The 12,790-nt window shown below is 47.6% G+C and overlaps 3 protein-coding genes across 9 annotated transcripts in view; all 3 read right to left on the reverse strand.

Moving 5' to 3' along the window:
• The window catches only part of LOC105700306 (disintegrin and metalloproteinase domain-containing protein 10), a 58,296-nt gene extending 54,957 nt beyond the window's left edge, over positions 1–3,339 (reverse strand). Inside the window, exons 1-2 of the mRNA XM_012426021.2 lie at positions 3,017–3,339; positions 523–804 (exon numbers count right to left, since the gene is read on the reverse strand). Coding sequence (XP_012281444.1) covers positions 523–625 — 103 coding nt within the window. The 5' untranslated portion in view covers positions 626–804; positions 3,017–3,339. The remainder of the gene's footprint in view (positions 1–522; positions 805–3,016) is intronic.
• A 1,162-nt stretch (positions 3,340–4,501) lies between these two features.
• LOC105700282 (ATP-dependent RNA helicase abstrakt) lies at positions 4,502–7,867 on the reverse strand. The gene is made up of 10 exons (XM_012425979.1): positions 7,675–7,867; positions 7,267–7,534; positions 6,834–7,179; positions 6,613–6,746; positions 6,382–6,538; positions 6,145–6,307; positions 5,778–6,078; positions 5,561–5,710; positions 5,302–5,484; positions 4,502–5,233 (listed from the first exon to the last, which is right to left on the reverse strand). Exons 1-10 carry the CDS (start codon positions 7,705–7,707, stop codon positions 5,097–5,099), a joined length of 1,872 nt encoding a protein of 623 aa, XP_012281402.1. The 5' UTR covers positions 7,708–7,867; the 3' UTR covers positions 4,502–5,096.
• A 332-nt stretch (positions 7,868–8,199) lies between these two features.
• The window catches only part of LOC105700280 (segmentation protein cap'n'collar), a 76,359-nt gene continuing 71,768 nt past the window's right edge, over positions 8,200–12,790 (reverse strand). For 5 of the 7 annotated variants that reach the window (XM_012425973.2, XM_012425969.2, XM_012425975.2 and 2 more), the window contains 6 exons: positions 12,222–12,513; positions 11,865–12,013; positions 11,614–11,790; positions 11,433–11,531; positions 10,769–11,133; positions 10,493–10,660 (listed from right to left, as the gene is read on the reverse strand). In XM_012425973.2, the coding sequence (XP_012281396.1) occupies positions 10,493–10,660; positions 10,769–11,133; positions 11,433–11,531; positions 11,614–11,790; positions 11,865–12,013; positions 12,222–12,513 (1,250 nt within the window). Of the gene's footprint in view, positions 10,661–10,768; positions 11,134–11,432; positions 11,532–11,613; positions 11,791–11,864; positions 12,014–12,221; positions 12,514–12,790 lie in introns of all 7 variants that reach the window. The other 2 variants (XM_012425971.2, XM_012425970.1) reach the window with 1 other exon arrangement.

The following is a 12,790-nucleotide window of genomic DNA, read 5'->3' on the forward strand; positions in this document are numbered from 1 at the left end:
GGTCATATCATATGGGGGACCGGGGTGCAACAATCGCGGTTATCGTTGCATCCGGGCTAATTTATGCTCCGCGTCTGGCGCAATCAATTTCCCTCCCGTTTATTTAAATAAAACGCCGCGCATTTACCCCCTCCGCCCGAGTTACCGCGCTCCTGCCATTCAAACGTTTGCGCCCAAAAATCCGCGACGTTATTAAACCGAGAGAAAAAATAAAAAGACGGAAAAATCTTTCTCCGTCCAATTCGTCGCGCAAGGCATAAGGCCGTCTTTACGGCTGAGAGGAGAAAAAAAAAAGAAATTCATTGAACCAAAGAAATGTCTCGTTAATTCCAAGGATAATTATTTGACTCCCGAATGAATGCTTGCATCCGATTAGCGTTCGAGTTTAGATGATTCTTCAAGTTGACAGAACATTTCATTAGAGGTACCGCTCGAAGGAACATTTCTTTAGGGTCAATGGCCTTTTTCTCTTTTTCTTTTTTTTCCGGGATGATAGTATCCTCTGAAAATTCGGGGACTCACCGGCGTGCCTGGGGGGCGGCGGCAGAAGGGGCGACGCAGCGGCGAGGGGGGCGAGCCAGCAGAGGAGGGCCAGGGCGAGGTGGGCCCATCCTGGCGGCTCCATCGCGGGACCGGGCCGGGGACCGTCCGCGCTATCTGGGCCCGTCTCCGTCGTCCGGCTTGCCGATCATCGTGCCGGGCCCTAGGTCGGCGGGCATCGCGTCCGCCGGGCCCTCCGGCCTCTCCCGGGTGCCTCCTCTTCCTCCCCGAGGTCGGCTCAGAGGTCCATCTCTCTCGGGCACTCTGCAAAATGTTACACGAACGTACGGAATCGTTACAAAGATGACAATGTGAATGCCCTGTTTAAAAAAAAAAATCTCACAATTTTATAACACTCTCGTTGGAAGTTTCATTCGGACATGGTATACTAAATATATAACACCCTTTCAAATGAAGCGTATGACATAGTACAAGTATAGTACACACGTGTAATAGATTTATAATACGTGTTATAAATTTGTGTCGATCGGTACTTGACTTCAAACGCATTTTCCGCGGACAAGGAAAATTTGGTATACGTTCCGGGCACGTTCGAGGACGACTTTATAGACGGATATCCTACCTAGGTGCGATCCCAGCCGACGAGGAGTTATCAAGGGTATAAACGCGACGGTTTCCCCGCTTTCCCCGGGAATTACGGGGGAGAGGGGGCTCCCATTCCCTCGCCATAAGGGACGATTTCGCGTTACGAGGGGTGACTTAAGGGACGACACGCCGAGAGGAGTCTCGCCCGGGAGTAATTCGCCGCTTTGAAGCACAATCGCGGGGGATACAAACGTCGACGGCGGGCCTTTAATCACGCCCCGTCTCGCCTCCCGGTCGCGCTTCAGACGCGGAATCCAGGCGGAATCCAGGCGGAATCCCCGCGGAGATGCGGCCCAAGGGAGCGCGTTCGTCTTTTCGGGATCCATCGGATTTCGCGGAGTAAGCCCAACCCGGGGTCGATCCTCCTCCTTCCCGGGGATAAATAAATAATCGAGGAGTCGGAACGGCGCTTAACCTCTTAACCTACAATATCGCGTGATAGACGTGGCAAATCAATCGGGCCAAACGTGAACGAGACGTGGTATGTCAATCGGGCGAAATGTAAACAATACGTACGAGACGTTGAACGTTAAGCCAAACCGTGAAATGGCCCGATGTATGACCGACATTTTTGTTTATGGCACGCGCTATTGGAATTTAAGTCGTAAGGCAAGGGGTTAAGGGGACATGGAAGAGTCAGCGTAAATATATCCGAGAAGTATTCCTCGAATTAATCTAGCCTTAATCGCGTTAAAGACGTCACATTCTGGGTATTATCGCGGATTATCGTCTCGCATTGCGCACCTTAACTGCGAGATTAATAGCATTTTGGGTGATTTTCCCTGATTTCCCGGGAGTAGTCCCTCGTCGGATCGGGGAAAAATCAGAATCACGGGATTCCGCAAAGGCGTCCGATCGACCTCGCGTTCGTCTCCGGAATCGAGGACGAGGGAACTGGTGGAGGGGGTCGACCTGGCCGAGAGCCCGCTCTAATTAGTTCCAGCAGATCCCCACGTGCTCCGAGTATTACGAACGCCGTCGAGAGAGCACCTTTGACGCAACTCCGCGAGACTCGGCCAGCCAGGCGGAAAGGTTTGCGCAATTCTTCCCGAGACTTTGAAAGAAGCGAGAGAGCGAAAGAGAAAGAGAGGGGGATAATTGGGCGGTTAAGAGCATCGCGCCGTAAGAGCGGCCGCGACGTCTCCAGGATATTCCCGGGGATATTCCAGCGGATACTCCAAAGGATGCCCCAGCAAATATTCCGCGGGGGATCCTCCAGCGGAAATCCGCAAACCGGCTCGACGCTGCGGCAAGAAACCGATCGTTTATCCCGCCGGGAAAAAAGTCCCTCCTCGGCCGTTCGCTCTATATTCCGCGTAGATTTTTCCCCTCCCCCAGGGTGTGCGTCAGAATTCTTGGCCACGGTTCGTAGCTCGTTGAAAACAAGGTCGAAAAGCCCTGTACAATGTTTTCTCTACGGTGCATGGTTTACCCGTGATAATTAATTGAAAAACGGCCAACCGAGCGCGTCGATCGGGCGGACGCGAGTCCTAGGTCCGAGGTCCCACTGAGCGCGTCGCTTCGAGGTCCAAAACCCACTAACAATAGGAACAACCATGCAAGCGACGAGATGAAGCATCGCTTTTCATCCTTGACGCGGTTGGTCACTTTTCGAACAAGAATCCCAAGGAAAATACGCGCAATGTAGAAAAATTGTACAGGGCTTGCTCTCCACATTCGATAAGGACCTGAGGGGAACCGTGGCCATGAATTCCGTTACAGAGAATACTTAGATTGGGCAACGAGGGGTCAGGGGAGGGGATACAAGGGAGGAGTTTTGAGGAGACGGGATCTAAGAGCCAGTGGTCGCGGAAGGAGTCGGTCGGCCGCGTCGCCGCGGCAGTAGATCTGGCAGCGCTGTCTTACTCACATTCTCCTGGGCCAGGTAAGACGCGTAGCGCTGTCTCTCTCCCTCCCTTGGCTCGGGGCCTGGCGGCGTCTCTCTCCCTCTCCGGTCCGTCGAGGCACGTTGTTCCGTTCAATCGGCGCCCCCGGCTTCTTTCTAACCTCACCGGGACTCGAGGTTGGTCGCACCCGTCGGCCGCATCCTGCGTCCCGGTTCACCGACTCGCCCTCCTCACGTGGGGACGCGTCACGGGTGCGCGCACGTCCCACGCTCCCGAGAACACGTTACGACCCGCGCACGCACGCCGCACGTCGCACGCACCTCCCGAAGCACCAATCCTCGCTCGAACGCGGTCCGCGTCGCACTGAACCGTCGCGACCGCGCTCGCGGAACTTCGAGGACAACCCCCTCCTCTCCCCCCGCGCGCCAGCATTGGCCGACGACCCGAACCTCTCCGCTCTCTCTCGCTCGCGCCGCGCGCGGATCGTCGCCTCTCTCTCTTTCTCGCGAGAGTGACCCAGCGTCTTTCGCTCTACTCCCAGCAGCCGAGGATTAAGAGGCAGCCTCGTCGTCGTAACTTTTGATCTCTAATCGCACGCAGACGCGGATCCAGGGCACGTTAACGTTCCGCCGATGACCGTGCTCCACCTGGCTCGGGCTTGACACCTTTGTTCTTCGACCGGAATAAGGTTGAAACGATGATTAGTCGCGGTCTACGCGCCTCTAGGCTCCCGCTGTGATTCGAATCTGCGTGCCGCCATCTTGACTACGCGCGTCAAGTTGGAAACTGAGCATAAGGCGGAATGGAAAAATAATTGAGTGTGTGTAAAATAATTAATGTAATAAAGCAACTTATTGAACTATAACAATGAGTACGTTTAATTAGACGAGCGTGTCTAGCAAACCCTCTAATCGCCTATTCCCGATCCTTGAAAATCAACCGTAGACCTAAATTAATGTTAATTTTCTTGCGGTGGGAGAAAACTTTGCGTGCCACTTCCTCGGTTGTCCTGTGATCCTGTTAGAAATTGGAAATTTCGACCCCTAAAATTTTTGCCCAGGAGAACCTCCGTGCCACCTCCTCGGTTATCCTATGTTCCTGTTAGAAATCGAAAATTTCAACCCCTAAAATTTTTGCTCGGGAGAAACACCGTGCCACCTCCTCGGTTATCCTATGTTCCTGTTACAAATCGAAAATTTCAACCTCTAACATTTTTGCTCGGGAATTTTTAAATTTTAATTTTTTGATTTCTAACAGGAACATAGGACAACTGAGGAGGTGGCACGAAATTCTCCCGGGCAAAAATTTTAGTGGTTGAAATTTCTGATTTCTAATAGGATCACAGGACAACCGAGGAAGTGGCACGCAAAGTTTTCTCCCACCGCAAGAAAATTAACATTAACTTAGGTCTACGGGTGATTTTCAAGGATCGGGAATAGGCGATTAGAGGGTTGCTAGACACGCTCGTCTAATTAAACGTACTCATTGTTATTGTTCAATAAGTTGCTTTATTACATTAATTATTTTACAGTTTATTATACATCGGGTACCGCAAGTACATAAGTTCTCGAGCTCGCTTTTTATGTTACGTTTACGTTACTACCACCAGGCTGCACCATGTACACGAGGAAGCCATTCGTGACCGCCAGTGTACACGGGCGAGTTTATCAGTCCCGCAACCCACCTTGTGTGGGCACGTTAACATTTATCCTGAGAATGTTCCGAGTTGGAATAGGGAAACTAAGTTTCGTCATGGGACTCCGCCTGTATCTTGGGAAGTTCCGAGGAACTACTGACGATAATGAGCCGAGGCGACAGCACCGAACTGGCTGCAGTTTGCAATGCGAGCCATTATTCCGCAGATGTATTCAACGCTCTCAGCCTGGCGACAGCACGATTAAATGCAACGCAATACCGTTAAAACTATGCGTTATGAATTACATACGATGTTTCGCCATTTCATACGTACAATTCCGCTGAGAATTTTAGTATACGGATATACAAAACTCGAAAGACACGACACGCACACTCTGTGCGACGAACGAGCACAAAAAAAAATATGTGTGTATTTACAGCTGCATACGTTCGGGGCCGGAAGCGGAATTAATAATCCGCTGCGTTGCTGGCCAAATAATCACGACGACCGATGTTCGAGGCTTGTTTGTTCTGAATGGCTTCCAATTTGGGACACTCCGTGATTCTGTGCCCGAGACCACCGCAATAACTGCAGCCCCGCTCGTCTGAAATTTTAGGGGATTTTTTGCAATGTAGATATCCCAGGAGTATAATTGTACATTGAAATACCGACCTCCTAGGTTCAGGTACTTCTCGTTCTCCGAGCAGAGCTCGAGCAGGAAGGGAGGGACCTTTTGTTTGGCTTCCATCAGTAAATGCTTCAGATCTAATAACACAGACTCGTCGTTAGCCTTGTTAATGAACGTCGTAGCTATTCCCGTACGTCCGGAACGACCGGTTCTTCCGATGCGATGGACTGCAACGATAAAGGATAAAACGGCGTTACGGGAGCGGTGATAATAAGCGAAGGATTAAATATTATTCTAAATCACCGTAATTTTCGACGTCATCCGGCATGTCGTAATTAATAACGTGCTGCACATCCGCGAAATCGAGACCCTTGGACGCTACGTCCGTAGCTACTAGAACGTCTTTTCTGCCGGCTCGGAATGCTTCCACCGATCGCGACCTTTCTTCTTGGTCTGAAATTAATTTAACGTGTCAACGATGTTCCTATCGATAAGGAGAGCAATTGGACGGATCGCTTACCCTTTCCTCCGTGAATCGCGACCGCTTCTACTCCCTTTAGAAGTAAATATTCGTGGATGGCGTCCACGTCTTGCTTCTTCTCGGCGAATATGAGGACGGGTGGTGGCGTCTTTTGCAGACACTCCAGTAGGTACACGATTTTAGCCTCTTGTTTGACGTACTCTACTTCCTGGATGACGTTCATGGATGCAGCTCCTGCACGACCCACGTTGATGGTTACGGGTTTTACCAAGGCGGAGCGGGCAAAATTTTGAATCTTCTTCGGCATGGTGGCTGAGAACAGCAGGGTTTGCCTTTGACCCTGTGGGAGAAATTGAGTTCAGCTTTTATTAATACTTATGTCGGTATTTGAGCGAGATGTACATACTCTGAAGAAGGAAAAAATTGTTCGAACGTCCTCTTCGAATCCCATGTCTATCATACGATCTGCTTCATCCATGCAGAGATAGCGGCAGACACTGAGCTTCACCATCTTCTTATCCAACATGTCCATGAGCCGACCAGGAGTGGCCACCATGATATGCACTCCTCTAGAAAATTGTATGTTAACGATGTATACAATTTAGGAGAATGCAGTGTCAATAGTTGGATATAAATTATTTACTTATTAATAACTTCTAAGGATTCGGATACAGGCACACCACCAATCGCTAGGCAGCTGCGTATCTCTGGACAACTAGCTTGTCTCAGACTGTTTGTATAATGTTGTATGATGTCGTAAGTCTGCTTGGCCAATTCACGCGATGGACAAATAATTAGACCTGTTCAAGAAATTGAATTACATGGAACTTCGATTTTTTCTGAAGTGAGTAAATTTATTAAATGAATAATTTACCGTACGGTCCTTCGTTTCGCATAAATGGCATGGCTGTCTCTTGCTCGAGACAGAACATTATGATCGGGAGAACAAACACCAGAGTTTTACCACTACCGGTGAAAGCTATGCCAATCATGTCACGTCCTGATAAACTGCAAGAATAAAAATAATTGACATAATTCTGAATGAAAAATTATTTAGAATAACACTTAATTAAAAAAAAAAAATCTGTAACTAACACCGTGGGTATTCCTTGGACTTGGATAGGAGTGGGCTTAGTAATTCCTTTTGCTTCCAACCCGTTCAAAATTCCCCTGTGAAATTTCATTTCCTTGAAGCTTTTTAAAGGCGGTGGAATTTCCTCCCCTTCCACCAAAATTCTGAGTTTTCTTCTGATCCTTTCGTGCCGTACTTCGCCAAGACTTAGGATAGCTCTGGGTGGTTTCCAGCTTGTCTTTATAGGGTCTTCGTATTGAATGCCTTTTGCAAGTTCGGCAACACCCATAAGAGCTTTATTTTCAGCGACGCTTTCCAAAATCTTCTCCTCCTCTTTCAGTTGCCTCTCCATAGCGCTTTCTTTCTTTGCTGTAATCAGGATTTAATAATGACATTTTTAAATAACTATTTGTTAATAGCTATCAATTTGTCCATTATTAGGACTCGGATACATACCTTCGGCCAGTTTCTTCAATTCTGTGTGTTGATCCAGGAGAGAGATATTGGACTTTCTTCCCCATACTTGACCGTCGTTGTCATCCCCTTCATCCTTTTCATTTTCACTGCTACTTTTTGCTCCAAACCCACTGGTACCTTCCTCCTTCAATTGCCCCAACCTACCAAGCTTCATAAGCTGTTGTTTCTTCCGTTCCTTCACAGGAACATAAGCTACATAATCATCATCCGAATTTGAATCATTATCTCTTTCGTTCTTTCTACTTCTCTGTGAAATAAAAACTCATTATTAGATAAATTAATAAATCAACTACGTTACACTACGTGCTATTTTCTATCACGATTAATCTAGTAATTTAAATATTGAAATATAGTTAATAAACTTGATAACTCAATTATTAAGCACACCTTCGATTTAGAATTGTGATCGTCCTTGTCCATGTTGCCCACGAAATTCTGTTCTTCACACTTCTATTAATACTAGGAGTTAATTTAAATTATCAGGTATTAACCGTGAATGATATACTATTTTTGATACAGTAAACATTCAATTCCTAACCACGTTTGCCTCAAAACGGTACTGACACATTGACAGAAGAACTACCAAGAACGATATACCAGAGAGAACTGAGAGTAGCTATGGCTAAAACGAGGCAGCTATGAAATTCTTGCGACACGAGCGCCGTTATTTCTGCGGACGTTTCTGGTACCTGAAGATCGTTTCAAAATAGAACGGAGGATGTGGCGCCATCTCTGATTCAAGTCGAATACTGGAGGCATCGCTCCATGAATGCGACAAGTGATATGTCGCCATCTGTCGGTATGAATCGTGATTATAAATTTCTATCTGGATAGTCACGAAGCTCGATGAAGTGGCAAATAAACAACAAAGATGGTGAGAAACGATACGAGGAACTGCAAAAACATCCGCCCTCGTGGTTATTTTGTCCCCAGAGGTTTATTTCAGATTCATTTGTACAATATAGAAATTCAGGGAGGAGAGATCTAAAAAGTCTTGCCGGACGAACAGCCGATTAGTATCGTTTAAACAAACAAGATACGTAAAACGAGAGAGTTTGCGCTTCCCGCGGCGAATTCCACATTTTTTATTACATTTTCTTGCGTTTCTTTTTTTTTCTCTTCCTTTTATTTAAGAGCGGCTCACATAAAAAGTCCGCTCGTCGAGAGTACGGTACGCAAAAGCCATCCTACACCCAGTAGTATGAATACAATTGTGTATGTAAACCTTAGTAATCAGGCGATATTAATAATCCTCGACGAAAGTCGCGCTTCTCGTAACTTCCTTCCTCGTTACAATATAATATCTATATTTAACTTTTACTGCCTGCGCTTTACTCGCTATGTGTTTGCATGTGTGGGTGTGTGTCGTGTCTCGTATGCGCGCTGTGTGTATATACATAGGTGCACTTACGTACATTACCCCGGGCTCGTAGAAATGCACAAATCTCCCCTTTTCGCTCTCATATATCGTAATATGTATAGTATTTATAGAAAATTATACTAACTACATCGATATATACATAAAAAGGCAAATGTGAAATACCTGAATGTTTCTCGTCTTGTTTCACGCGCGTTACAAAAATAGGTTCATTTGTTATCAACCCTTCGCCATATATTCCTCGTGCGAACAATATTGCAGCCATGAAAAGTAGTATAAGGAGACATAACGCCAACGATCGGTTACACAGAAAGTGGCCCCAGAATCTGGACCTACGATCTCAGATTTTTTATGGCATTTCATCTCATACTACTTTGTGATTGCAGCGTTAGCGGCGCATCGCGGTTATCACTCGCGTACGTTTTAACTTGATTAACTCGTTTACTTTTCATAGTTGCGGCTTATTGAGAACAGCGTCTCGCGTGATCGGTCATTTTCCCTGTTGCGTTAGGGCGATCCCAAATTCGAAACGCTGCCTCGTCTAGAATAGTAAGTGAACTTGAGCGAATGCAACGGGGGCTCCTTTTGTTTGTTAATGAGAAAGAGAAAAATAACAGCCCTGCGACTTCGGTGCCTCTCCTTACCCGATAACTCGAACATTTGCCTTTTGTCGACTCTGCTTCTAATCTACTCATTTCTCAGTTGCCGAGAGCTGTCGCAGCCCATCATCGTCGAGTACCTCTTCGAGTACTTCATCCCTACCGACTGTACCTTTAATAATTACCTCGGCCGCTCGGGAACTAATGCGAAAGCTCGCGGTGGTTCGTTACAAGTTAGGAAATCCTAACCGATTGCGACTATTCAGCTCGACGGGGCCGAAATTTGACTTTTCGACATAAGACCCGAACATCGCGTCAGGTCTCGCGAATTACCAAATAATTCCCCAATCGAACGAGATCGCACTCTACGATCGCTTCGCCTCGAGGAGAATATTCGCAAGTGTCCCACACCTTTGATTTAATCGAATTAAGAATCCAGGCGTTAAGGCAGGAGGAAGAGTCGTTAATCGTCTAAAGCCTCGCGACCCCGTCTCCCTAGATCCTAGACCAAGCGAATCGTTCCATCCATGAAGTAGTACAAAGAGACGTAACGTCCATAATCGTTTCTGCCGAAAGTGAGCTCAAAATCGAGACTATAAAAAAAAATCCGAAGATCTAGGGCCCCTAAAGTGGGGACGATTTCAATGCATGGCGCTGTATCTCCTTGTACTACTTCGAGGTTCCATCATCGTTGAGTCTCCCTAAGATTAGTAAAAACAGCCGCTCGCGGCTCAGGGACATTCTCGGATTCTTCGTGCTGGTCGCTCTTTCCTGCGACTCTCTCATCGAGATCCAGCCCGAGTGAAGCTTCCAGCATCGTTTAAGGGAGAGGAAAATGCGAAAGCTCAGCCAGAGATCTACGCGTAACACCTAGAGCGACCGTTGTCTCTCTCTCCAGGAAGGTGATTCGGCGTTACGTTTGCCTTCTTTTCGGAATCGTCCTAGGTTCGAGGTCCAAAAGGGGTAACTCTTCCTCCCAGGAGCCGCGGCGACTTCGCAGAGTCGTAAGCCTAAAGTTGACACAGTCTTCTGTCGGCGCGTGGCGATCGCGCCTTGGATTAGTCGCCATTTCGCCAGGTCGTTGGACGTCGAGGCCTGACACATTATCTAGCGATGATCGCTGACGATGACGTCCCTCGGCTCGAGGCCGGAGGTGCGACCTCGTGCCGGAGCCGGTGGAGGTGTCTTCTGATTACCAATCGCTTCGAAGCTGATCCCTCGCGGTGCTTCACTCCTTGTGCTCGGGATCTGGCTTTGTCTTCGGCTCCATCGAAGAGGGGCGCGGGTGGTGGGGGTTCGTCTGATTCCTGGGCACCAAGAGGACGTTCCCGTCCGCCGACTGCTGGAGGCTGTACTCGTACGGGTGGTACTGGTTGCCGTCTGGGTCCCGGAGAGACTAAAACAAACATTCATTTAATGTCTAAACATTTGTGGAATCTTAATTATCCAACGATTGTACGTTGCATTATTATTACGTAACCGTGTTTGGTGGGTCAGTACCAACCTGGAAGACATGCCGGTAGAGTTGACTGAACTTGTCCTTGACGCGTTGCCTCTCCAGCAGCATGAAATCCCGCTCTCGAATGAGCCTCATCTTGCGATCGCGCATTTCCTTGACCTGATCGGCCAAGCTGATGATCTGATCGAGTTTGCGTTTACGGCAGTTTTGCGCCGCCACTTTGTTCTTCCCTCGTCTTCTGATGTCGCGTATCAGCGAGAGTTGCGCCTCGCTCAGGTCGTACTTGCTGAGTCGTTCGTTGAACTCGTCCATCGGCAAATTGATGATATCGTGTACAGGAATCGGGACGTTCAACGCCCTTGCTCGCTTCTCATCCCTCGTGAGATGCTCCTCTCCTTCACTCTTGCGAACTGCAATTAAACGCAACGTTGAGCATAATTCAAATAAAATAAAATTTCATACATCTCGGCAGGGTAGGGAAAAGTTGCCAAATAGTGCTAGTCACTTAAATCGTACCCTATGTACCTGTTTGATGTCATTTAACGATGTCATTTCGTTTACCTTGGACAAGAAATAAAATTCGATCTGACAATTCCCAGCTCAAACATGTAGTTAAAAATATTGTTATATAAATAACAATTCATATTAGGTTTTCATACCAACATTGAGACCGATTAATTATTTCCGAATAACGTAGTCCTCGCCTCACCTTTCTTGTCGCGAGACAGGGGACGTTGAAGCGATCCAGAGCTCTCCGCAGGTAAATGGTACGTGTGATTGTGGTGGATGTGCTCAATGGCGGTGCGTCCTGCAAACGAGCACCGGAATAATTATTTCCGATGAAACGGCTTTATGCAATCATTATAGAGGCAACTCTGAATAATCATTACCGGTCTGATGGCGTGAGAAATCGACGCTGCACGTGTACTTCATTTCAGGCTGAGGACCAGCAGCACCTTCTATCGGTCCCGAGTAAGCGTTCCCAGGTGCCCCAGCACCCACGGTTTGAGTATCATACTCGTATTTTATCGGCGTCGTAGGATGAGCACTGGCTCCTAATGGCGAACCTGAATAAAAACAATAAAGAGATCGATGTCAAACCGTCGAATCTTTGTTTTTGATATTCCTAATTTATACCAACCAGTTCCTTGTTCCTGGAAGTATCTCTTGGCGAACATCTGATGTTTCTTCTGCGCAACCGGTGGCATGGTGCGCTCAGCTTGACAACGTGGAGAGCCTCCGGTTCTTCCTGATATCGAGTAGCTGCAGTCGTAGGGCATGCGGTATTTGCTGAAGAAAATCCACTCATTAACAAAGGGTAATTAAATACCGGCAGCCACAAAAGAGGACGCCGAACCTTCCTCCCAGTATCAGCCAAAAAACAATTTGCGAGTTCATAAAAAAAAAAAAAATTGGCATTTCTCTTTGACAAAGTAAAAACCACTTTGGCCGAATGCTAGTTGCAGGTGTTCGAAGCCGGTCATCTGGATTTATTCACCTGGCGTAATCCATGGAATAGTGGGAATCCGCCTGGGTGTGGCTGGAGTTTGATCCCGTCTCCATCCATTCGCCATCGGACAGGGATGGCACCCTCTCGCTTCCCATGCTGCTGACGGCGCTATCACTCGACGCGTCCATCCTCTCGTCAGTGATAACGGGAATGGCGGTGACACCTGGGGCAGTCGTCGCCGTTGTTCCTCCTGCCGACTGCACACCTGGAAGAGCCGCTGCTCCCGTTGGACCGGAGGCGTTGTTGCTGCTGTTGTCCAGCATGCGCATGGTGTACATGCCTGAAAAATAAACGAAATTTCTCCCATGAGTGCCCGCGGAAAGAGGATTCATCGGCAATAAAGATTATTTCCCTCGGTTGCGACAAACTCATCTGCTAGTTCAGCAACATTTTCTTCAAAAGAATGCTCTCCGATGGTTGTTAGAATCCGTTAATTTATCTTTGCCCTCTTTCCAGAAATATTTGATAAGTCGATGTACATGAGAGTTCGATAGGAGAAAGGATTTCCACGGATATTGTACCAGGAACATTGTTATACCTAGGGTCCATTATCGCTG

Source organism: Orussus abietinus, unplaced genomic scaffold (assembly GCF_000612105.2).
Source record: "Orussus abietinus isolate OABI.00-Male unplaced genomic scaffold, Oabi_2.0 scaffold18, whole genome shotgun sequence".
Classification (NCBI taxonomy): domain Eukaryota; kingdom Metazoa; phylum Arthropoda; class Insecta; order Hymenoptera; family Orussidae; genus Orussus; species Orussus abietinus.